At 45.2% G+C, this 24,422-nt stretch overlaps 1 protein-coding gene across 1 annotated transcript; it reads left to right on the forward strand.

The window, feature by feature from the left end:
- Positions 1 to 1,235: 1,235 nt before the first annotated feature.
- On the forward strand, positions 1,236 to 23,968 carry LOC140282501 (aldehyde oxidase-like). Its single transcript, XM_072377007.1, has 35 exons — positions 1,236 to 1,311; positions 1,797 to 1,854; positions 1,964 to 2,060; positions 4,733 to 4,841; positions 6,287 to 6,413; positions 7,136 to 7,197; positions 7,299 to 7,376; positions 7,596 to 7,676; positions 7,776 to 7,920; positions 8,139 to 8,231; positions 8,317 to 8,468; positions 9,620 to 9,713; positions 9,829 to 9,938; positions 10,079 to 10,263; positions 10,340 to 10,502; positions 10,587 to 10,664; positions 11,485 to 11,654; positions 11,731 to 11,857; positions 12,269 to 12,391; positions 12,469 to 12,565; positions 12,643 to 12,767; positions 12,849 to 12,982; positions 13,075 to 13,162; positions 18,817 to 18,903; positions 18,972 to 19,163; positions 19,234 to 19,461; positions 19,588 to 19,683; positions 19,952 to 20,080; positions 20,167 to 20,241; positions 20,323 to 20,375; positions 20,452 to 20,566; positions 20,660 to 20,725; positions 21,418 to 21,606; positions 21,698 to 21,865; positions 23,767 to 23,968. The coding sequence occupies exons 1-35, from the start codon at positions 1,261 to 1,263 to the stop codon at positions 23,815 to 23,817; spliced, it is 3,996 nt and encodes a 1,331-aa protein (XP_072233108.1). The 5' UTR covers positions 1,236 to 1,260; the 3' UTR covers positions 23,818 to 23,968.
- The last annotated feature ends 454 nt before the right edge of the window (positions 23,969 to 24,422 follow it).

Consider the following 24,422-nt stretch of genomic DNA (forward strand, 5'->3'; position numbering starts at 1 on the left):
ATCAGTAACTTTGAACATTTTAACCCTTTTCGCTCAGTTTAAGCCTGGGTTTAGCTTCTGTGCTTTGCTAAAGTTGGTGCAGGGAGCGTTCTGTGTGTTCTGCAGTTACAAGTTTAGCATTTCTGTAGCCTTTGAACGCTGCATCCTCAGCTGTTATTCTCACCCAAACATGCTGCGATTGGTTTAAGTATCAGAACATGTCTGACAGATTCAGAAAGGTTCAACTCCAGCCGTGGTACATCTGCAGGATTGAACCACCTCTGTAGTTCAGGTCTTCATTCATCCTGAAACCATCATTTTACTGAGTCACTGGGATACAAACTGGACTGTGAAGGGTTTTATGTTCAGGATGCTTACCTGGTGGAACGTAATGAGCAAAGTAAAACTGTATGTTTATAGTAGATAAAGTAGATGCTAATCAAACAGGGGGGGGTGGCTTCAGCATCATGCTTCTGTCTTTTGGACACGTTCAGACACCTGACTGAGGAGATCTGCTGCTTCACCAGGTACCAGATCAGCTCTGAATCTCTTCAGTAATCCTCTTCCTTGTTGCTGCGTCTGAACTGTGCTTCAGAGCTCAACACGTGAGGAGAAACAGTCACACAAGCCAAAACCAGAGCGTTCAGCTTCATTCAAGACATCACTTTTCCTTTTTTTTTACTTTAATAGCTGCAGTAAAAATGGAAGCTGGTAAAAGATGTTCAGCAGAGGAAAAAAACACAAAAAAAAACACACAAAAAGGGGGAATATCACAAACAAGCAAAGGCAAGAAGAAAAGATTCATAAGACTTCTGAGTCTGTTCCAAGTTTTCTTTCAACTTGAACGTTATTTCCATTTCTGTTGCCTTTAGCTCCCTCTTGTGGCTTTTTGCCTGAAAGTAACTGAACATATTCTGGTGTTAATGTCATCTTTATCTTGTCTAACCCTGCTGATAATGTCTCGAGTTACAAAACTTTTACAGTAACTATAGGTGATAATTCAGGGAATGTATGTTTATAATACACTATAAATGGTTAACTATTAGTCAAATGGTTTTTATTGGCCACTTTGCCCAAGACAGCTGAAAATATTAATATTTTAGAGCAATCCTGAGTAACTTTGACCATAGTTCAGTTTGACTAATATGTATATATAATGTATAACTCAGAATTCCCACCCACTGCATACCACGTGCTGTCTTTATTACCTTTATCCTTGATTTTGAAAGTATGAAACGGAAGTGTTGTGGGTTAATTTGCACTCGAGTGTTCAGATGAACGATGTCTGCAAAGGCAGGAGACACTTTGTGCGTCTTTATCAATGGAAAAAAGGTAAATTAAACTTTATTGGCAGCAAACTTTTCAGAGGTTTATCTGGTGTTTTAATGACAGTTTTTGGCTCAGTTTTCAGGCTTCAGGTGATTTTTATCACCGACGATAATCGTGACTAAAGTTCCGTTTTTATTCGGAACAGACGGTATGGATTAAGAACTGGAGGTGTTACGCGCATATTCGTGTCCCATCATATTCTGTAAGGTGTGCTCAGTAAAACTGTGTAATAACTGTGATTAATAACATTTATCCGGTCCACTGAAAGCATTAAACAGTTGGTATATTAAACATTTTGGGTATTTTGTATTTAATTAATGACAGAAGTAGATATGGAAGTATTTTCATTAACATGTTGAACTCTCAAATGATTCAACAGAAAGATTTTAAGCAGCAACTGATCAGAGAAACTGAAGAGGGGATTATTTTCTTTAAAGCCTTGGTGTGAAAGTTAGAAGCTGTGATGCTGCTGCTTTGTGTTTGAACAGGTGACGGAGGACCATGCAGATCCTGAAACGATGCTGTTATCCTTCCTCAGAGGGAAGCGTATCCTTCACACTTAGCTCCAAATGCACACTTGAAGCTCGATAGTTGTGTTTTTTGGTATTTAGCAGATAATGTTGGAGGCTTGTTGGATCCTTGACTCTTCCTCCAGTGAGGTTAACGGGAACCAAGTCTGGATGCGGTGGTGGAGGCTGTGGGGCGTGCACTGTCATGGTGTCACGCTACCAACCTGCTACCAAAACCATCATGTATCCTTCATGCCAACCGTGTCGGTGTTGCTTGTTTGTTCTGTTGAATGAGACTCATCGGGAACTTATTTTCTGATGTTATATTGTAGTTATTGCAGTTCATATTGGAAAGTTAATGCGTTTGAACCAAGTCCAACCTGGTGCTTATGCTTGCAGGCTTCCAGAAGTCCACCAATCAGAGGATAATGGGTTAATTAAGGAGGGGCCTCTTAAAGAGACAGGACATAAATAAATGGGTTTCACATTTTGTAACTTTGAATCATACAAAACTCTTCTGGTGGAGTCCATAAATAACGAATAAAACCTCTAACCCTTCATAAGTATATTGAATTTAAAACTTTAAAAACAGCAATATTTAGTGAGATAATGTCTCAACTTTACAATGTTAGCTTCTGTTGTTTAGATTCTGTATTTCTTTTGATTGCAATATCTAGAATTAGCCAAAAAGAAAAGTATTTTGTACAAACCGAAGTGGACAAAACGTTTCACAACAGTAAAGTTTCCCTGGGATAGATAAAAAGGTGTCGCTTGCTCAGGAGGCGCACCTATCTCTCCTTTATAACACGATTCATTGCGGGCCTAACTGCAGGGGATGCAGTGCAGTAACAGGAGAACATTCTCACAGTTATGTTCAAGGAAATCTTGGTCTGAAGCAAAAAATCATTTGTAGAAGATAATCAGTTCACTTAATGATGTTTATTTTCCATTCTCAATGAAAACCAACCATGTTCTTATTGTGGAATCGGTTTGCTACCTTCATATAATACAATAATAATACATATAACCTTTGATAAAAGCTTAATGAATCCGAGTGTTTTTGCTACCTTAAAGCACATGATAAAATACCTTCATAGTACTTGTTTAATTGAATTATTTCAATACAACACTGGTACACAGCAGTGAAATACAGTCAAGGTTGTTTATTTTATCACAGCTCTAATTTAAGTATAAATAAGTATATCTGATATTTTGCATATAATATAACACCAAAGTTAAGTGTTAAGTGTTGTCTGGAGGGCTGGAACTGCCATTATCCAAAAAATAAGAACAAAAGCACATAAATAACTTGGAAAAAAAATTACTGTCAATAAGTTATATAAAGTAAGAAAATATAATCCTACAATAACTAATGTACAGAATGTGAAATAAAGGGATATTTCTGGTTTAATTCCCAACTATATTAATTTAATTTTGTGTTAATACGTCTATTTATTTACTTTTACATTTATTTTTCAGTCTTGCTTTTTCCCTCCTTTTATTTCTCTAAATGTGTATTTTATTGTCTTATTATAATGCATTTTTTAGAATAAACTTTCATTTTCTCCTCCCATATACTTAACCAAAACCATTTATTCCCATGTTTTTTTTTTCTTTACAGTTTCTTGTCACTTTTTTTACGTTAATGCATGCGTTTCTGCTTCGTTATGCAAATGAGGGGTCTGCCTTTCAGTCCTGTATGCTGTCATGCAGCCACTTCACTTTGATGTTGTGCCGTGGCGGCTGTCGCTCAGCAGGAATCAGTCGCTCAGCAGGAATCAGTCGCCTACCGATCAGGAAGCCAGTGGATCCCGGCTTCCCCGGAGCCACGTGCCAAAGCGTCGCTGGGAAAGACACCGAAATCGGTGTATGAATGTGTGTGAATGCATGAAAGAAAGCATTGTGCAGCCTGCATGTGGACGGACACGTGCTGTGGGTGAAGCTCAACTCGAGTGAAGAACTCGAGAAGCACAATACAAGTACAGTCCATTTGCAGACTTTTGTATGAATCCTCATGACTCCCAGATGTAAGATTTAATGGCACATTGTAAACCGTGTCTGAGCAGATTGTCAGACATCGATTTGTTATGCAAGCGAGAATCTATCCGGCAGAGTTTGGGTCAACCTGTCCACGTGTTTTTTAACGGTGTGGAATCGATACTCTGGGGGCAGTCAATATGTAACATATCTGTCAATATTTTTGATAGTTATTAACAGATGTTACAGAATCAGTGGATCTGAAATATTTGGTAATACTTAGGAGACGCTGGGAGGCTAATTTCTGATTTTACTGAAAGAAAATGCTTTGTTGCGCTCGACATATCCACCACGTCAGATGAGATTCTGCTCGATAGCTTAATGTTCAGACTTATTAACAGAAAAATAACCTTATCAGCAAACAGGAGTCTTCTATTGGTGCGGCTCGTGCTTTTATGGAAGACAGAGGGCAGATTTTACACTGTACTTATCAGAGTTTGCTTGTTGCACAACGCGATTGTATTTAGTTTGATAACCTGTGCCGGGAAGAAGGAGGAAATGTTTTTATTGCTGTCCGGATGTCAGCATGATTCAGTGCAACAGACTGTTAAACATCGACTCAGATCCCAGAAATTCTTCGTTGGTTTCGTCATTGATTTGCATGCCTGCTCGAATCGGGCCTTCAGTTTTAGACCTAAACATGTTGCTCACATTTCATCTGTTTTTAGAGTGTATTGATAAAAATTATGTGTAAAAGTGGAAACGTGAGACACTTTTGGAAGGCCAGTAGCATCAGTGGAACCAGCAACATGTTAGCTAACCTGCTGGTGCTTGTTCAGGACCTCAGCTGTGCTAGAAGTTGAAGTTATTCTTGTAGTTGCTGTCACAGTTACGGTCATTATCACAACTCGTTGAGTTTCCCTTCACTGAAGCGTCAGCCACTACTCAGCCAATGCCTGCCTCCTGCCGCTCTGCCAGCTGCACGGCGCCGCCGTCACCACGGTGGAGGGCATCGGCAGCTCCAGGACCAGGATCCACCCGGTGCAGGTGAGTGCTGGGATGCCTCAGTGCTGATCACGGGTCTGATTTAAGTCTCTGAAGAATGAGCCAAGATGACAGTGTTATGCCCTTTTTCTCTGCCCGGTGGCCAAGACACAACATGAAAATGACCCATCTTCCTCAGGTCTCAGTTAGCCACGGAGATATTGTTGAGATTTAACAGTTTGAAAGTTTATTTACAAGCTGTCAGTGATCACAAGGGCAAACTGGAGTTAAATTAACTTTGGTGTGGGCCAAGGCCAAAACATCCATCCATCCATTATCTGCTGCTTCTCCGGGGGTCGGGTCGGGGGGGCAGCAACTTGAGTAGAGAAACCCAGACGTCCCTGTCCCCAGCCACTTCCTCCAGCTCTTCCGGGGGACCCCGAGGCGTTCCCAGGCCAGCCGAGAGACATAGTCTCTCCAGCGTGTCCTGGGTCTTCCCCGGGGTCTCCTCCCAGTGGGACGGGCCCTGAACACCTCACCAGGGAGGCGTCCAGGAGGCATCCTAACCAGATGCCACCTCATCTGCCAAGGCCAAAACAACAAAGAAAACTAAACCATCGAAGCCAGAAAGGAAATGACCTGCACAAAATAAATGGATGGATGCATGAAATGTACTATTACCTCCAGTAGGGGTCCTTAGGCAAGGCCCCCTTACCCTACCTGTAAGTCGCTGTGGATAAAAGCGTCTGATAAATGCATAAACAGAAACATAAAAGAAAATGCAATCACGGACTTCCCTGGTCCAACGAAACAAGAGAAAACAAAGGAATGAAAACAACAAAGGGCAGCTCACCTCTATAAACTCCAGGTTATCAATGTATAAAGTTACATCAAGCGTCTCGTGTTGCAAACTGTGTGACTGGTCATTAGATTAGTCATTTCCATGTTGTGACAGGGCATAACATGAATTGGGGGCTCGTCCGGGATCTGGACCCTGGACTTCTATCTAATCATCAACTATCTAATCAACCTATAAAATCCGGACGCAGCTGCCCTCTCTCCTGACTTTAAAACCTTTGTTCTGAAGCCTCCTCATGCTATTAAGTTGGCTCTTATTGAACTGAGTGACTCTGCAGGAACATGCCTCCATTTCCCACCTGGAATACAAACTTATCTCAAGCTTCATGCAACGATTCATCTCATTTCCACCTGATTATCACGTCTTCTTTTCACTTCTCAGAACACATGACAACCTGAGGTTCAATTAAAGCAAGACACTGAAATTTAAAGCATGAATGTAGGACATTTAATCCACTCTTTCTTTTGTTCACATGTGAAACAAGTGAGACAAATTACAACAAACTCTTCTGAACTTCCTGTTTCATGTATTTGGAGCTTGTAATTTCAGAGATCCTGATTAGCTTGAAACAGATCTGAGTTTTCACATGTAAACAAACTCAAATAAAACACAAAAACGTTTTCTAAAGTGATTTTTTTTGTGATTTCAGGAGCGAATAGCGAAGGCTCACGGCTCCCAGTGTGGCTTCTGCACTCCGGGGATGGTGATGTCCATGTACGCTCTGCTGAGGAACAAGCCCCAGCCAGCCATGGAGGACATCACTCAGGCCCTGGCTGGTTCGTATGGGAGTTACAAACTGAGAGACGAATACTGATGTTCTTGACTTTCCTTTAAACTTCTCAGAGTAGAATATAACTCGTTGAAGGTTTTGTTGCTGTTAGATGGCATAAAAATACATCGTTATTGGAAATACAAAGAGATCCATCCTCACATTCTTATAGGATGAAGTTCTGATCCCTGAGTAGTGTTTGTCAAGCCCAGCAGGAATGCAGAGCAGCCTGGACGACATCTTAGAAGTGATAAGAAGGGTGAACTCGGTCCTTAAAGTGTTGCTGTCCCGTTATTTATCACCTCTTCTTAAATTCCCCCTGGATTATTTTACATGAAAAAGCACAAAAATCTGTTTTTAAATCCCATCCAGTCCCTTTGTAGGACGGAAACTGCCTAAATTAAAACAAATACAGATAATGTAGCTCAAAGCTAACAAATGCTACAAAGATGATCTGATTCATTCAGACAATAATTAATGTGACATACATCCTGTATTCATTTAACTTTTTATTAACATGCCTCTTTATTTGTTTTGTGTTTTGATTGTTAGTTCATTTGAATTAACACATATTTAATTCTGTCTCTTTACTTTGCATTTTTGTCCACTTTTTTTAAATAAATTATATGTTTTCTTAATTTAACGATATATTTATATATATGTATGTATTCATAAGTGTGTGTGTATACAGTTAGCCCTGTGCTGAGTGCATGTGTTGTTGCCTTTCAGGTAATATGTGTCGCTGTACTGGATATCGACCCATTGTGGACGGCTGCAGGACCTTCTGTCAGGTAGAAGCTTCCATCATTCGGGGATAATTTACTGTAACAGTTGTTCCAGAAAAGCTCTGTGTGTGTTATAGCTGAAATATTCTCAATGTTATCGCCCCCAGGAGGCCAACTGCTGCCAAACCAACGGTGGAGCCAAGTGTTGCCTTAACGGGGAGGAAAATAACGATGAAGCTGAGAACGTGAGTTCAACTTTCATTTCTTCTTTGGTCCTTTTTCTTCTCCTGTGTCAGTTCTTCCTCCTTTTTCCTTCCCTCTTAGATTCATCATGGAGGGAAACTGATATTTCTGCCCTTATCCTCTTTTATCCTTTCACTGAAACCCACCAGTGTCTGCTTTGAGCTCCCTCTGTCCTGCTCTTTATGTTTTAAACATTGTCTTCATTCCTCTGTCGCCTGCAGGAAAAACCACAGCTGTTCGACCAGGAGGAGTTCCTTCCACTGGACCCGACCCAGGAGCTGATCTTCCCTCCAGAGCTGATTGTGGGTCATCAGCTGAATCATTGTTCATGGACCTTAAATAAGCTCATCCATGCAGCCTCATTTCAGCTCAGTGACATTTCTTTTTAAAATGCTCCCCAGCTGCTGGCAGAGACGGCAAACCCACAAACCCTCACCTTTCTCGGGGAGAGGATGAGCTGGGTGTGCCCCGCCTCCCTGGAGGAGCTGGTCCAGCTGAAGACCAGGCACCCCGTGGCGCCGCTGGTGATGGGCAACACCAACATAGGTCTGCCAGGATCATTCACACAATAAATTACAAAACATTCCCTAATTAATAGCTGAGATGTAACAGGTTCTTTAATGTCCTTAATTATGTAAAAAGTTCCTCAGGAAACAAAATCCTCGCTTTCTTATAATCTGGATCGCATGCAGATGAGATGATTGATGGATAAACTTGAGATCAACCCACTTGAACCAAACTGGTGTCTCTGCTTTGTGCCGAAGGTCCGGACATAAAGTTCAAAGGCATCTTCCATCCGCTGATAATCTCCCCCATCAGAGTCCAGGAGCTGTTTGAGGTCTCTCAGACTCCTCAGGGTGGGTGACCTACATCTGCCTGATCAGTTCAAGGACTCAGGACAGCTCAGAGTGTTCAGCTTTGTTTGGTTCTGACTCTCTGCAGGTGTTTGGGTGGGAGCGGGTTGCAGTCTGTCCGAGGTCCGCTCTGTGTTGGAGAAGCTGGTTCCTCAGCTCCAAGAGGAGAAGACTGAGCTGTTCAGAGCCCTGATCCAACAGCTGGGGAACCTGGGAAACCAGCAGATCCGGAACGTTGCAGTAAGGAGGACTCACTCGTTGTCTGTTTCTGGCTCCTTCTTCAGGAGAATCAATGGCTTCATCACATCATTTAGTTCAATGGGATGTTAAAGCCCCATTTAACATCAACCAGTAACTGTGACCTAATACAAGACACAAGATACTTCACCCTGATACAGCTCAGGAAGTGCAACACTTCTGTCTGACCCACAGGGGGCTCTGTAAAACAAAGTTTATGTGCAGGAAGATGACCCTGAATTTCCTCTGCTGTAGCCGATGGAACCACATGGACAAAGGGTTGCTGTGGGAAACATTTCTCAAGCAGACTTACATTCAAACTTTACTGTGCAGAAAAGAAGCCTGATGTTAACCTCGTCCACTTCTCTGGGCTCGGAGGCATCTAGGATGCCTAACCCTAACCCTAACCCCTAACATGGAAACGTGTGCTGTGGTCAGACCCATCAGTATTCCACATCTTTGTTGGAAGAAATGGAGCAAAAGCAGCATCCAGCCTGCTGTCAGCAACCAGTCCCTGCAGCCAGGCTCTGTGATGGTATGGGGTTGGATCAGGGGGCAAAGCTCATTTCCACTTCTGTGATGGCAGCATTAATGCAGAAAAGATTTTACAGCAACATATGCTGCCTTCAGGGCCACATCTTTTCCTGGGACGTCCCAGCATTGTTCAAGCAGACCATGGAAAACCACATTCTGACACATTCCAAAGGCCTGGCTGAGGAAGAAGAGGTACGGGTGCTGGTGCTGGTGCTGGTGCTGGTGCTGGTACTGGTGCTGGTGCTGGTGCTGGTACTGGTGCTGGTACTGGTACTGGTACTGGTGCTGGTACTGGTGCTGGTGCTGGTACTGGTACTGGTGCTGGTGCTGGTACTGCAGTCCTGACCTGTCCCCAACAGAGAATGTTGAGACAAACTCTTCATCACTCGAGATCTTCAGTGGCAGAATATCTTCTGTTGTGTGGAAGCAATGGCATCATCATAAAGTAGTAAATCTTTGTTTGGATTAGAACAAATCATTAACAAATGAAACAAAGCTGATGGTACTGAACTTAAACACCTTGGGTCCAAAGGAAGAAGTTGCACAACAAAAAGTTAAAACCTTTCTTGATGTGCTGAATTGTAAAATAAGATCTGATCCCTCATATCTTGTAATTGTAGTCTCTTGGAGGCAACATTGTGAGTGCGTACCCCAACTCGGACCTTAATCCTGTTCTGGCTGCTGGGAACTGCAGAGTCAGCGTCATCTCCAGCGGTGAGTCGCCTCCATTGTTCTTTGTATTAGAGGCTAAATTTAAAGCTAAAACAGCAGAAGAATCTGTGTTGGTTGAACAGCTGAAAAAAGAACAGATTCTGTTTGAATCCACCAGAAGGAAGACGGGAGGTTCCGCTGAATCAGGACTTCTTCGTGGGTTTTGGAAAAACTACACTGAAACCAGAGGAAATCGTTGTCTCAGTTTTCATTCCCTTCACAACAAAGGTACACGAGTCCTGTTTAACATCTTTTTCCACAACTTTTGGCTTTATTTCTGTACAACTTCAGAAACAATCACATTATTAAGGTGAAACTGAGGTTCAGTTGCACATGATTACAGATGTAGTGCCTTGTATTTCCTGCAGGGGGAGTTTGTTCGAGCTTTCCGTCAGGCGCCGAGGAAGGAGGCCTCCTTCGCCACCGTGACCACCGGGATGAGGGTGTGTTTCCCAGAGGGGTCCAGAGTGGTTCAGGATGTCAGTATCTACTATGGAGGAATGGGTCCGACCACCGTTAGCGCCACCAAAACCTGCAAAGCTATCACAGGGAGGTCAGAGGCATCTTTCTGTTTATTTATCCTTTTATGCTCTGTTCCTCTTCACTGCTCACTGCCTTGTTTCCTTCAGGCCGTGGGACGAAGAGACCCTCAACCGGGCTTACGACATCCTCCTGGAGGAGCTGGTCCTCCCTCCTTCGGCTCCCGGAGGGAAGGTTGAGTTCCGTCGGTCCCTGACTCTCAGCCTCCTCTTCAAATTCAACCTGGAGGTCCTGCAGAAGCTCAGAGAAATGGTGAAACGGTTTCTTTTTGCTCTTTTCAGTGCAACATGTTGGGTGGATCCAGCAGGATGTTCATGTGAGTCTTTATTTCCACAGAACGTGGTCACAGATGAGCTTCCTGAGAAGTTGCTGCCTCTGCCCAGAGACATCCAACCCAGCCTGCAGGAGTTCCAGGTCAGAGAACTTATCCAAGCTTTTACTCAAGTTGTGGAACAACAACTTTCTCTGGATCACCTCAGTTAGTCAGATTCGCAGGAACTATTTGGACTCAAAAATCCTCAGAAATTATTGTTCCCTGTATCAGAGGAACCTGTAGAGTCAGGAGACAGAAATGAGACAAATGAAGACGCCAATGTTCAAACAGACTGCATTTATTCAGCCAATATATGCAGTGAGACGACCCCAGGGTTGACTGATTCCCTCAGGGCTACTTTCCTTAATCTCATACACCACTATAAATCAGTATTAGAACTTATGTGTGTTTATCTGACCGACTAAGAGTGCCCGCTCCCTCAGGACAGACCTGGCCCAGTGTCTTCATATTTCTTAATTATGGCCTTCTCTGATCATTACTTTTATCTTCCTCAGGCCATCCTGAGGGTTGATAACATTACCAACCTCTGCCTTCTTCTTTTTTTTTCCATTTTCCACCCAGATGCTGTAGTAATTCCCATAAAGATCATCATACTGACCACAAAGCTTATGTTTATGTTTATGCATTTAGCAGACGCTTTTATCCAAAGCGACTTACAGATAGGCAGATAGGGTTAGGGGGTCTTGCCTAAGGACCCCTACTGGAGGTAATACCTTTCATGCAGGGGATTTGAACCCAGAGCTCCCACACAAAAGGTGGCAATCATATCACTACACTATCCAGTCCCTGGATAGCGTACCAAAGCTGATACAGAGGCCATACATGAAGATTAATTCATTCCATTCTCAACACTGACCAACCGTGAACATTTCTAAAAAAGCTTGCCTTCCTCTCCTTCAGTTTGTGTCTAAGGACCAGAGCGCCCAGGACCCAGTTGGGCGACCCATGATGCATCGCTCTGCCATCAGTCAGGCGACAGGCGAGGCCGTGTACTGTGACGACATCCCAAAGAGAGATGGGGAACTCTTCTTGGTACTGGTCACCAGCTCTCGACCACACGCTAAGATCAGGTAAGGAGACAATGCCACAAGGTGAAGCTTCCTGGTCTGCAGACGGTGTTTTTTAACCCGTTTTTCGGTCCAACAGAGGGCTGGATGTGAGCGAAGCCCTGCAGCTTCCTGGTGTCGTTGACGTCGTCACAGCCAAAGATATTCCAGGGAAGAAAGCCCGAGAAATGTTCGGTTACAGCGAGGAGCTGCTCGCTGAGAGTGAGGTACAGAAGTTTGATGAGAACTAGATTTCTGTAAAGATTAAAATATATATATGATTAATTTTCAATTCCTGAGATGAGTCAAACTGTGGAAAAACAGAGATCCAGCCCCCCCACAATGTTGTGGATAACATAACTAACTGCAGAGGGAACTGGTGGACTCTCGCAGACTAGTCGAGATGAAACACTTTCTGTCAGAAAGGATCGTGGAAACCTTTCTTTTTTTTAATTAATCGATAAAAAATGTAGGTCTTTGTTTCGAAGTTTGCTTCTTTTTCTTATAATTATCTTAACAACTCAACAACAAGATGGACCCAAGATGTAAAACATATTTCAGACATTAAAACTGTTTCATAAAAACAGAAAAGAATGACCTGATGACAACAGATTGTGTGCGTTTCTGCTGGTTTGCAGGTGGCGTGCATCGGTCAGATGGTGTGTGCGGTGCTTGCTGATACAAGGGCGCACGCCAAACGAGGAGCGGCAGCCGTGAAGATCGCCTACGAGGACCTGCCAGACCCCATCTTCACCATCGAGGTCTGCCGTTGATTCTAATTTGCTGTCAGCTGTTTCCTCTGTTTGGTCATGGCAGCTGATCACTGCGTTTGTCTCAGGACGCCATCGAGAAGTCGTCTTTCTACGAGCCCAAACGGGTGATCGAGAGAGGAAATGTGACGAAGGCTTTTGAAAACGTTGATCAGATTTATGAAGGTAAAAGTTTCTAAATGACCATCCATCAGCAAACGGAAGAACAAACATGATTGCGTTGATCTCGTCTCTAATATCAGGAGGGATTCGAATCGGAGGTCAGGAGCATTTCTACATGGAGACTCAGAGCGTGTTGGTCGTTCCTGTCGGTGAGGAGATGGAGTTCGACGTCTACATCTCCACTCAGTGGCCGGCCTTAGCTCAGGTACCAAGACACGGTTTTTCTTACATTTATTCCTAACTTTGGTGACGAGCTGAGCGGAGGAAGCTTCGTGTGTTGCTGCAGGCTGCGGTTGCCGAGACGTTGAACATCTCGTCCAACAGAGTGACCTGTCACGTCAAAAGGGTGGGCGGAGGTTTCGGAGGGAAGGTCATTAAACCCTCCTTCCTGGCATCTATCACCTCTGTGGCTGCATGGAAGTAAGTAAAAGAAACATAATCAGAAATTTTTGGATGAAATGTTTCTGAATGAAATGAGCAGCAACAGAATTGTTTATTCTAATTGTTTTCAGGACAAATCGTGCGGTCCGCTGTGTCCTGGATAGAGGCGAAGACATGCTGATCACAGGAGGACGCCATCCTGTGCGGGCAACATACAAGGTACAGCCTCAGCCTGAGGGAAGCTCTCAAGATTAGTCCTTAAGTCAGGTTGGATTCATCTGGAGACACCTTGTGCAGCAGGTTATTAAATTAGTCAACAGAGAAAAAGCTGGTTCAAAGTTTTTAAGACTTCATCCTTTCTTTTCCTTCCTTTCGTTGTCTCCAGTCCCTTTAAAAAAAACATGCACGTGATTTATGATTTACTTTCTATCTACTTTATTGATTTGCAAAAGTTTAATGATGATTGAAATAAGAGACATTCGCAGAAAGTTTAGAATCACAAATCAACCTAACATTCATGTTTCTGGACTGTGGGAAGAAGCCAAAATACCAGGAGAAAAGCCATGCAGACACCAGTCTAAACGTAAATAGGTCCGTGGTCCCATTGAAGGGTAACCTGACATGGCTTTTTTGAAAGTTCGACAGCATCCAAAGTCACAGTATGTAGGAGTCATTGAAAACCTGCTTCTCTTTTATGTTAACTTCTGCAGCTGTGAAAGAGCTCAGATTTGTCTAACTTTTGTCACATTTTAACAGACCTTTAGCGCAGAGTCGTAAATTTATCTGCTCCTAAAACTGGGATTTTATCGTGGTGCATCGAAGCTATAAGCAGTAATCTATGTTCTCTGTATGTTTCGTGTTGCAGGTGGTGGGATGAGGGCAATTAGAGGCAGCTGGCCAGCGTAAAAAATAATTGTTTTCAGTCACTCCCTCCTCTTATTTGTTGTGGCCTCAGAGCCAGGTCATAATAAATTGGGGGCTTGTCCGGGATGGCCCGGGGACTCGAGTGTTATTGAAAACAATGATTATTATTTGCCAAAATACTGAAATTACCTTAAATACTTTTCCAAAAATGTTAAGTAACTGTGGCAGAAACACATCCATCCATCCATCCATCATCTGCCGCTTATCCGAGGGTCGGGTTGCGGGGGCAGCAGCTTTAACAGAGAAACCCAGACGTCCCTGTTCCCGGCCACTTCCTCCAGCTCTTCCGGGGGGACCCCGAGGCGTTCCCAGGCCAGCCGAGAGACATAGTCTCTCCAACGTGTCCTGGGTCTTCCCCGGGGTCTCCTCCCAGTAGGACGGGCCCGGAACACCTCACCAGTCCATAAAAGTTAGGAACAGAATCGGTGACAAAGAGCAGCCCTGACGGAGTCCAACCCTCACCGGAAACGTATCCGACTTACTGCCGGCAATGTGGACCAAACTCTGACACCGGTCATACAGAGACCGAATGGCCCCTATCAAGGGGTCCGGCACTCCATATTCCCGGAGCACCCCCCACAGGACTCCATGAGGGACACGGTCGAACGCTTTCTCCAAGTCCACAAAACACATGTAGACTGGTTGGGCGAACTCCCATGCACCCTCCAGGATCCTGCTGAGGGTATAGAGCTGGTCCACTGGTCCACTGTTCCACGGCCAGGACAAAAGCCACACTGCACCTCCTGAATCCGAGGCTCGACTATCCGATGGATCCTCCTCTCCAGTACCCCCGAATAGACCTTACCAGGGAGGCTGAGGAGTGTGATCTCCCTATAGTTGGAACACACCCTCCGGTCCCCCTTTTTAAAGAGGGGGACCACCACCCCGATCTGCCAGTCCAGAGGCACTGTCCCCGATGTCCACGCGATGCTGCAGAGGCGTGTCAGCCAAGACAGCCCTACAACATCCAGAGCCCTGAGAAACTCAGGACGGACCTCATCCACCCCCGGGGCCTTGCCACCGAGGAGCTTTTTGACCACCTCGGCAACCTCAGCCCCAGAAATGGGAGGCCCCGTCTCCAAGCTCTCCGACTCTGCCTTCTCCGAGCACGTGTTGGTATGATTGAGGAGTTCCTCGAAGTATTCCCCCCACCGGCTCACAACGTCCCTAGTTGAGGTCAGCAAAGCCCCGTCCCCACCATACACAGAGTTGACTGTGATGCCGCAGCCTGTTTGGCCTGCCGGTACCTATCAGCTGCTTCCAGGGTCCCACTGGCCAAAAAGGCCCGATAGGACTCCTTCTTCAGCTTGACGGCTTCCCTCACCACTGGTGTCCACCAGCGAGTTCGGGGGTTGCCGCCACGACAGACACCGACCACCTTACGGCCACAGCTCCGATCAGCCGCATCGACAATGGAGTCACGGAATATGGCTATTCGGACTCAATGTCCCCCACCTCCCCCGGGATATGGTTGAAGCTCTGCCGGAAGTGAGAGTTAAAGCTCCTCCTGACGGGGGATTCCGACAAACGCTCCCAGCAGACCCTCACAATACGTTTGGGCCTGCCAGGTCTGATCGGCATCCCCCCCCACCAGCGGAGCCAACTCACCACCAGGTAGTGATCAGTTGACAGCTCTGCCCCTCTCTTCACCCAAGTGTCCAGGACATACGGCCACAAGTCCGATGATACAACCACAAAGTCGATCATCGAACTGCGGCCAAGGGTGTCGTGGTGCCAAGTGCACATATACCCTTATGCCTGAACATGGTGTTCGTTTTGGACAGTCCATGACTGGCACAGAAGTCCAACAACATAACACCACTCTGATTCAGATCGGGGGGGCCGTTCTTCCCAATCACACCCCTCCAGGTCTCACTGTCATTGCCCACGTGTGCATTGAAGTCCCCCAGCAGAACGAGGGAGTCTCCGGTAGGAGCATTCTCCAGTGCCTCCCCCAGGGACTCCAAAAAGTGTGGGTACTCTGAACTGTTGTTTGGCCCAATGTATCCCAATGTACTGGCGCACAGCCGGGGGGCAATAAGTATGCCCACACCTTCTCTGCGCCTCTCACCACAGGCAACTAGCCGGAACCGCTCAGCCTCGCGCACCAGCTCCGGCTCCTTCCGCAACAGAGAGGTGACATTCCACGTCCCAAGAGCTAGCTTCAGTAGCCGAGGATCAGACCGCCAAGGCCTCCGCCTTCGCCTGCTACCCATCTCACAAGGCACCCGACCCCCCACACGGGTGGTGAGCCCGTCGGAAGGGGGACCCACGTCATGTTTTCGGGCTATGCCCGACCGAGTCCCATGGGCACAGGCCCGGCCACCAGGCGCTCGCTGCCGGGCCCCATCCCCGGGCCTGGCTCCGGGGGGAGGCCCTGGTGTCCCACATCCGTCCCACATTGTCCAAATATATTTTTCATCATAAGGAGTCTTTTGAGCTGTTCTTTGTCTGGTCCCTCATCTAGGATCTGTTTGCCTTGGGTGACCCTACCAGGGGCTTGAAGCCCCGGGCAACATAGCTCCCAGACTCATTGGGGCATGCAAACTCCCCCACCACGATAAGGTGACAGCTCATGGGAGAGCTGTAAGCAACTGTTGCAGAATAAGCAGCAGATGATGGATGGATGTAAGGATGTGTTTCTGCTACAGTTGTATAATTACAAATTATCTTAAATTAAACAAAAAGAAAACAAGGAAATTAAAGATAGGACATGAAGTGACCTGGATGGTGGGAGGAGCCGCACTCCCCATTTGCCGTCATCACCCACCACCTCGACATATGCAACACAAAACACACGTCTGCCATCAGTGAAGTGAATCTGTTTTATTTGATATCTGTTCTGTAAGCAGAAGAAAAACTGCTAAAAACATACAGCATAAATTTCAAAATTAGTAAAAAAAATGCATCAGTTACAGGAGGACAGTTAACAAACTTTATCTGCAACAGATAAACACATAACCTGTATATTGGGTTATAAATTTATGTGTAGAGATAATCAAGAGGGGGACACACAGATGTAAAGGTGAACTGTCATATGTAGGCCGTTTTCTTTAACAGCCTTTTGAAGCCTAAATCAGCACATGAGCTCATCTTGTGCTACTAAATCAAATTAATCTCTCAATATTTGTTCTTTTCTTAAAGTTTCAGTCGAATGGTCTTTCAACAACACCTGAGCAGCCTTTCTGATGTGCGGCTGCAATGATTATTATTTTATAAAATACTTGCATATAAAAAACTGTCATACTGCTCTGATGAAGCTGATATTTTTATCATTATGGGTGCCAATGCCAAAGGCAGGGCACACATATTACTATTGTGCATACTTATTATTCTCCCGCTTCTGTCACGTTTTTCGGAGCGCTACTCCTCCCGCAGCGAAGGTCCGACTAAAATAAAAAACACATCGCTGCGTGCGCGCCGATGGACAGAAGTGTGCTTGTATTTATCTCTCTCATTACTCGAAAGGAATAGCGGATAAATGGGAATAAGCGGGCAAATTAACAATGGGAAAATTAATGGAGAAGGCCTTAACGAGGCCTCTGAACTCAGCCATACAAGGTCACACACACATCATTCAAAGTTTGTGTGTGACAGGAAAGACTCAGCTTTAACTGTGGTAAAGGGCTTGTTAATAGCTTATACGGCTTTGACACAACGGCAGTTTACGTTTTAGGTGTCCAGAGGACCTCATCTCATGCCGTTACACTCTTAACTGTCACTCTAAAAATCTTTAAAAAAAAAATTCTCGAACAAATGCCTCTCACGTCCAAAATATCTGCCTGATCTGGATAAATTATACATCAAAACGTAGGTATTTTAGTTGTCTTTCACCCAATGTGACTGTCATTGAGCTTGGCCTCACAGAGTTCTCACAAATCACCTGTGAGCGCAGAGAGGGAACATTCCATCCCATTATAAAACGGCCGAGCCCTGAAATCAGTCGGAAAAATAATTTTAAAACTGCCATAATAAAGGAGCCACGGGGGGTAGAAGAATAAAAATGACACCGCTGGCTTCCCCCGTCCCTTCTGGCGCTCACGGTGAAAGAATTATTCGGATACGACTTCTACTTTTCGAACAGCGAGCGTTTGTTCCAGACTTGTGCCTCAAAATGAAAACCGCATGCTTTTAAGGGGACAAAGTGAGGTGCAGATTTGACAGTTGACAGTTGGCAGTCACAGCTGTTGCCCATAGCAACTAATGCTGACCACACCCGAGATGGCTGCCCTGTTCTATCACAGCTGATGAAGCCAGAGCCAAGATGGCGGATGAGGGCAGAGCCAAGATAGCTGATGAGGGCAGAGCCAAGATGGCTGATGAGGGCAGAGCCAAGATGGCTGATGAGGGCAGAGCCAAGATGGCTGATGAGGGCAGAGTAAACATAGCAGCAGAAGGGCAGCAGCAGGGCAGGAGCAGGGCAGCAGAAGGGCAGCAGCGGGGCAGAAGAAGGGCAGCAGCAGGGCAGCAGAAGGGCAGGAGCAGGGCAGCAGGAGGGCAGCAGGAGGGCAGCCAATGGTTAAACAGCTTCATGCCTGCTGCTATTGAGACAAATGCGCGCACTCATAAATTTCCATTTTTCAGAACAGATTAACAGGTTCATGCCAGCCACTGACGAGACAAATGCGCGCGATAGCGCGCACTAACTCATATGTTTTCCATTAATCTGAACAGATTAACAGCTTCATGGCAGCCCCTGACGACACAAATACGCGCGATAGCTCATATGTTTTCCATTATTCTGAACAGATCAACCGGGCCTTATGTGTCTAAAGCAGGCAGATTTCACCAGAACAAGCCAGAATCTCATATTTCAGACTGGATTATGATCATATAATGGTGGACCTTCAACTCTCAGCACATTAACTCAGATGTCTCTATGTGGACGGGCAGCAGCTTGGCACCCATCAATTTCTTCAGAAATTTTCTAGTTTCCTTTATTGTTTCAGGTGGGTTTCATGAATGATGGGAGGATCGTGGCTGCAGATATCGAGTACTACGCCAACGCTGGCTGTGCTGTGGATGAATCGGTTATGGTAAGTGGAAGAGTAAATGTTGCACACATACATTTAAAGTGCCATCACTGATTTACTCCTTCTGGCAGATTGTTGAGAAGATTCTGCTTCACATGGACAACGCTTACAACATCCCCAACCTGCGTGGCCGTGTTGCTGCCTGCAGGACCAACCTGCCCTCCAACACCTCCTTCAGGGGCTTCGGTGTGCCGCAGAGCCTCCTGGTGGTGGAGAACATGCTCAACGATGTGGCGCTGTTGCTGGGACGGCCTGCACACCAGGTCTTACCTCATCTTATTATCACCTATGTTGCTCAGTTTGTGTTTCGTAACTTTTGAAATCCCTCCTCAGATCAAGGAGATCAACATGTACAAGGGGCCGTCTGTCACCCACTACAAGTTTGAGTTCAGCCCAGAGAACATGCTACGCTGCTGGGAGGAGTGTAAGCTCAAGTGCGACTTCAGCGGCCGCCGCAGAGCCATAGACCAGTTTAACCAGCAGAACCGCTGGAAGAAGAGGGGGATGTCCATCGTTCCAATCAAATATGGCATCGCCTTTGCTGAGGGCTTCTTAAATCAGGTCAGTGGGGTTCTGCTCTTTTACTTTCCACGTGTCTGACTGTCAGCGGCTGGATTATCCAGCAACACATGGAGGTGATCAGTTCTTTGCTTGTTAATGATGAGAATATTTTTCTGTGGTTCACAGGCAGCAGCTCTCGTCCACATCTACAGAGACGGTTCGGTTCTGGTCACTCATGGCGGGATAGAGATGGGTCAGGGCCTCCACACCAAAATCCAACAGGTACTGTGAGAAAGCAGCAAAAGAGCCATGACTGAAAACATTTAATGACGTGGACAGAAGCAGGAAACACACATTCGGGCTCTGAATTTTATTCTTATGTGAATAGATAAATAATTTCTTTTAATATCCCCACTGATATAAAAAGAACAGTGAGAACACCAGAGCACCAAATATATTCATCATTCAAAGTGTGAAATGCAAGGTTCCTGCTGCTTTAAGAGATAACCGGCCCTTTTATTAAACGCTCCATGATCCTGTTTTCTGTCAGGTGGCGAGCCGGGAGCTGCACATCCCGACCTCAAAGATCTACATCAGTGAAACCAGCACCAACACCGTTCCCAACACGTGTAATTCTGCTGCCTCTTTTGGCACCGACGCCAATGGCATGGCGGTCAAGGTAGAGTCTGGTTTCTGCACTTTTTTACTGGCTTTGAGTGTCGTTATCAATACTAATATCTCATCTCATCTTTTTGTCTCTGTCAGATTGCCTGTGAGATTCTGTACAAGCGACTGGAGCCAATCAGGCAGAAGGACCCCAAAGGATCATGGGAAAGCTGGGTATGATTTGCTAAGAAAGGAACACTTGATGGGTTTCCAACATTTTGATAAACTTGTTTGTTTTTTCTTACTTGATGGCAGATCTATACCGCATTTTTTGAGAAAATCAGCCTCTCAGCCACAGGATACTTCAGGTAAGACTAGATTCTGCTTGTCTGAATCTTTTATGAATAAAGAACCAGTAATCAGTGTCTCCCTGTGTGTCCTCAGAGGCCCGGACCTTTACATGGACTGGGACAAGATGGAGGGCCAGCCGTATGCCTACTTCACATTCGGAGCGTGTTGCTCTGAGGTGGAGCTGGACTGCCTCACAGGAGACTACAGGGTCCGCACTCAGCCGGTTCCTCATCTCTGCACTTTAGCTGTGTAAAGCTGACTTTACCCGACTGTTCTTGTTATGTTTTCCCTCTTCTTGCAGACTGTGAGGACGGACCTTGTGATGGACATGGGCAGAAGCGTGAACCCATCTGTGGACGTCGGTCAGGTGGGACCATCCTTTTGATTCAACTCCAACAAATGCATGGAGCAGTTTTTCTGCATCACTCTGAGACAGGATGTTCCTGATTTTAACAATATTACGAAGGTGATAGAAGGCAGTCCTAGAAACCTGTTTCATATGTCAAAGGATAATAACTCCAAGGTTCCTCACTGTAGGACTGAAGGCCAAAGAAATCCATCTAGAGTAACTATATAGTTAAACGGTGTCTTCCTGAGGCACTCAGGTCCAAAGACAACAACTACAGTTTGTTTGAATTTGGAGGCAGAACATTCAGAGTCATCTTGGTTCTGTCTTTTTAAGGCAGGCTTTTAGTTTAGCCAACTGATTCTTATTTATCCAGCCTCATGGATAAGTATGTCTGTAAGTCAGCTGTATTGCAATGGAACCGTTCCTCAGTCTATACCTAAAACCTGTTATGAATCGTTACAAAATGCATCGTATTAAAGCCGTCATCCTTGGTCATTGTAATTGATGTATCCTAAGAGTGTTCTGGCTTATCCATATCAGAAAATCTGACATAAAGTCTAAAATCTCCATAAATTAACTCAAGCTAATTTTAAACATGTGGAAAGCAGATGCTGATGAGCTTCTGCATCTCTTTGCGAGGGCATTCACATTTTCCCTTCTCATAGAAGTGTTTCCTGTCCTCTCTCACCTTCTTTTCCTTCACCTCTTAGATTGAAGGAGGGTTTACGCAGGGTATGGGTTTTTACACTCTAGAGGAGTTGAAGTTCTCCCCTACTGGGCTTTTGTACACTCGAGGTCCATCTCAGTACAAGATCCCGGCAATCTGCGACATGCCCCTTCGCTTTAACGTCTACCTGCTGTCAAACTCCGACAACCCCCACGCCATCTACTCCTCAAAGGTCGGCACCAACATGCAGCACATTCCTTTCATAATCCTCTGTTGTCACATCCATAACATGCGATGGTCCTGGTGGCTGTTTGGCTTTGCAGGGTATCGGAGAACCCGTCATCTTCCTGGGCAGCTCCGTGTTCTTTGCCATCAAAGATGCCGTGGCGGCGGCCCGCTCGATGTCCGGTCTCGTTGGCCCGTTCTCTCTCGACAGTCCTGCGACCCCAGAGAAGGCCTGCCTGGCCTGCGCTTCCCCGTTCACTCAGAAGGTGATCACTGCTTTCAGTGTTGATTGGCACAAAATGTCTGGTAAAAGAAGTGTTTATACTTTCAGAAACTGAACATTTTCAGCCCATAAAAGAATTAACAAGCTTTTTTAATATATTAAAAAACTGAATTTTGTGAATTTAACTCAAAATCTTCCTCATTCTGTTCTGTGATTAAATTATTTGACATCTTTCAACATAGTTTTCACTCCAGAACATACCAAAAAGGGTGCAATACTATATTATTCTGTTAATTTGTTTTGACCATGTTTATGCATTTATCAGACGGTTTTATCCAAATTGACTTACAAATGAAGATATAACAGCTGTATAAAAAGCTAACAATAAGCTACATAGAAGGAACCCAGGAGTCCGACTCTGTCAGAGGGGACAGAGTAGAGATAGGGTGCAGGCATAGAAGGAAGAGCAGAAAGATAAAGTGCAGAGATAGAGGGGGTAGGGAAGTACAAGGTAAGTGCTGGGATAGGAGATGCTCTCTGAAGAGCTGGGTTTTCAGGAGCTTCTTGAAGATAGACAGGGACGCCCCTGTTCTGGTAGCGCTCGGTAGGTCATTCCACCATCGTGGGACGACACATGAACAGAGTTTGGATTGTCTTAGGCGTGGTGTAGGAGCTGCTAGACGACAATCCTGGGACCAACGGAGGGACCCAGTTGGGACAGAAGCCTTTGCAAGAGCATTCAAGTAGATGGAGCCGTTCCATTAAGCTCTTTGTAGCTAACATCAGGGACTTGAATCTGATGCAGGCGGCTAAGGGCAGCCAGAGGAGTTCAATGAACAGAGGGGGGACGTGTTCCTGATCGAAGACCAGACGCACCGCCGCATTCTGGACCATCTGTAGAGGTTTCACAGCACAGGCTGGAGACCAGTTAGGAGAGCGTTGCAGGAGTCAAGGTGGGAGATGACCATGGCCTGCACCAGGAGCTGGGGGGCATGTTGGGTTAGGCATGGTCTGATCTTTCTTATGTTTAGTAATGCAAAGCGGCACGAACGAGCAACCGAGGTAACATGATCTTTGAAGGTTAGTTGGTCATCAATCATGACACCCAGGTTTCTAGCAACCTTTGATGGAGAGAGATAGGGATTCAGTTTGGATGCAGATGCTGTGGTGTATGGTTGGTTTGGCTGGGAAGACAAGCAGTTCAGTTTTTGGGAGGTTAAGTTGGAGTTGATGGGCTTTCATCCATGCTGATATGTCAGAGACAGTCTGAGATTCGTGCTGAGACTGTGTGGTCGTCAGGTGGGAATGACAGATAGAGCTGGGTATCATCATAACACGGGTATGAGAAGCCATGTGATCGGATGATCTGTCCCAGTGAGTTGATGTATATGGCAAAGAGCAGAGGTCCCAGTACTGAACCTTGGGGGACCCCGGTGTGCTGCAGAAGTGTGACCAAGCCAGGATACTTTGAAAGACCGACCAGTGAGGTATGATTCAAACCAGGAGTGTGCTCTCCCTGTGATGCCCATGCTCGAGAGTATGGACAAAAGGATACTGTGGTTGACAGTGTCAAATGCAGCCGATAAGTCGAGCAGGATAAGTACAGAGGACTTAGCTGTCGCTCTGGCTTCTTTTAAGGCTTCTGTCACAGCCAACAGAGCCGTTTCGGTGGAGTGTCCACTTTTAAACCCAGATTGGTTTGGGTCAAGGAGGTTGTTATGTGAGAGGTAATCAGTGACCTGCTTAAAGACCTTTTCAATGATTTTAGTCAGAAACTGGAGGAGAGAGACCGACCGATAATTCTCCACATGAGTCGGAGGGAGGGAAGGTTTCTTGAGCAGCGGTGTAACCTGAGCTTGCTTGAATGTGGTAGGAAATGTGCCCGATGTCAGTTAAGCATTAATCACATACGTGACAGCTTGTTTTCTTTTTGTTTGTTTCCAGATTCCAGCCAACAAGCCAGGATCATTCAAACCGTGGGCCTTGAACATCTGAAACGGAATCAAATTAAAACTAAACTGACTGCTTACGAATCACAATAAACTATTGCTGCTATTTTGCTCTATAAGCCTTAATGAAATACCATACCATGACAAGTTGATTTATTCTTAACCTTGAAATGTGAATTAAATTAGTGAATATCTGATTTTATTGTTTCTATGCTTTTGTCTTACTGTATCACTTTTAATAATAAAAAAAGCACAATGAAGACATCTGGAGTTTCCCCTGTTTTAATTTGCAGCAGTAAACAGCAGTGTTAAGGCTCACATTTGAGAGAAGATTACTGTTAAAGGGTACGACTAACAGATCTGGCTTCTTGTGGGCTGAGGCCAATCATTTAATTCTATTTTTATGCCACATTTTCTCACTTAACTATGACTGTATACTTTGTATAATTCCTATAAACCAATGTTGAAGTCCAAAGGGTAAACAAAAGTGCTTTAGAAAATACCATGTGGCTAACTGAAGAGAAACTGGAAGGGATGAAAAAAAACCTATAAATCTGGGGAGAACTGCAGTGCGTTGGAATATTTCAGCACTTTGTAATTCCTGTCCGCTGTCAGTTTTTGACCATCCATGAGATGCAATATCTAAATTCA

Source organism: Leuresthes tenuis, unplaced genomic scaffold (assembly GCF_036924035.1).
Source record: "Leuresthes tenuis unplaced genomic scaffold, fLeuTen1.0.hap1 SCAF_1, whole genome shotgun sequence".
NCBI lineage: Eukaryota > Metazoa > Chordata > Actinopteri > Atheriniformes > Atherinopsidae > Leuresthes > Leuresthes tenuis.

Coding starts and splice junctions, on each gene's coding strand:
- LOC140282501 (XM_072377007.1), top strand. CDS start 1,261: ATGTCTGCAAAGGCAGGAGACACTTTGTGCGTCTTTATCAATGGAAAA. Junction 1,855..1,963: donor ATCCTTCCTCAGAGGGAAGC/GTATCCTTCACA, acceptor CTCTTCCTCCAG/TGAGGTTAACGGGAACCAAG. Junction 6,414..7,135: donor CATCACTCAGGCCCTGGCTG/GTTCGTATGGGA, acceptor GTTGCCTTTCAG/GTAATATGTGTCGCTGTACT.